Raw genomic sequence first — 1,292 nt, forward strand, 5'->3', positions numbered from 1 at the left:
AATCCATGTCAACGGTACAACCCAACAAAAGTGGGCTTAATGCCATGGCCAACAAGGAAAAGAAGGACACAAATCTTCCATAGAATACATTCCTTCAAATATAAGTAAATCTTAATAGCTAGTAGGAATGACACAGTTACATGAGCAAGTTATCGTCCTTCTAGTGCCGTAAGGCTCACGCCATTGGCAGAGTTTTCCAGGTCTTCTGTCGCATCACTGGTTTCGTAATTTATCTGCGCGAAATACATAGGTTGCCTCGGCGCTGCGCGAGGCATGGCTTCACTGTCGAGCATGGACACAACGGATGACATGTGAGGCCTAGCACCGGAGCTATCCTGGACACACAAGAGCCCAACATGGATGCACTTGGACACTTCATCAAGCGAGTAGCTCTCCGTGACGGCTAGGTCCACGAAATCCTCCACTTTGCCATCTGCCCACAAGTTCCATGCCTGGAACATAATGGCAAAATTTGTAATTTATATTTGCTAATACTGCATTTCTTGTTGAGTTATTAGAATCTGAAGCATTTTTCATAACACAGTATGTGACACTTACAAATGATATGAGATTTGAAAAGTCCATCACAAGATGATGTGGTGAACTGATCTTTAATCCACTTACAATCTCTAGTAGCAAAATACCAAAGCTGTAGGTGTCCGACTTGACGGAAAAAATGCCCTCCATCGCATACTCAGGCGACATGTACCCGTTGTTTGAAAATTTTGAGCTATTTCAGGCTTATAAATTAAATTTTCAGACCAAGGACTAGTTGAAGAAGTACTTACTACATGCCAACAACTCGTCTGGTACTTTCTTGTTGTTCGTTGCCCCCAAAGATCCTTGCCATTCCAAAATCTGATATTTTTGGGTTCATCTCCACGTCTAGCAGGATGTTGCTTGGCTTGAGGTCTCTATGGATTATAGTCGTTCTCGAATCTTGGTGGAGATACATAAGTCCTCTAGCTACCCCTTTGATTATGTTGAACCTCTTTGGCCAATCAAGCATAAACTTCCTTGCAATATCTGCCAAGAACAGGACATGCATTTACATGAGTGCAAGGCATAAGCCGTTCAGACAAGTAAGTTTGCTTGGTCAATTCGAGATTACTTTCGATAGTATGGGATTAGAAGTTTAGAACATACCAAAAAGAACTGGTCCAGGCTTTTGTTGGGTAAGTATTCATAAATAAGCAACTTCTCATCCTCATGAATACAACAGCCAAGAAGTCTAACTAGATTCTTGTGCTGCAATTTGGCAATAAGAACCACTTCATTTCTAAAATGCTCTA

General features: G+C 41.6%; 1 protein-coding gene across 1 annotated transcript; it reads right to left on the bottom strand.

Annotated features, from left to right (window-relative positions):
- Positions 1–93: 93 nt before the first annotated feature.
- On the bottom strand, positions 94–1,048 carry LOC119345988 (cysteine-rich receptor-like protein kinase 5). Its single transcript, XM_037615763.1, has 3 exons — positions 789–1,048; positions 559–730; positions 94–452 (listed from the first exon to the last, which is right to left on the bottom strand). Exons 1-3 carry the CDS (start codon positions 1,046–1,048, stop codon positions 150–152), a joined length of 735 nt encoding a protein of 244 aa, XP_037471660.1. The 3' UTR covers positions 94–149.
- Positions 1,049–1,292: the final 244 nt, after the last annotated feature.

The sequence above is a fragment of the Triticum dicoccoides genome, unplaced genomic scaffold (genome assembly GCF_002162155.2).
Source record: "Triticum dicoccoides isolate Atlit2015 ecotype Zavitan unplaced genomic scaffold, WEW_v2.0 scaffold35801, whole genome shotgun sequence".
NCBI classification, from domain to species: Eukaryota; Viridiplantae; Streptophyta; class Magnoliopsida; order Poales; family Poaceae; genus Triticum; species Triticum dicoccoides.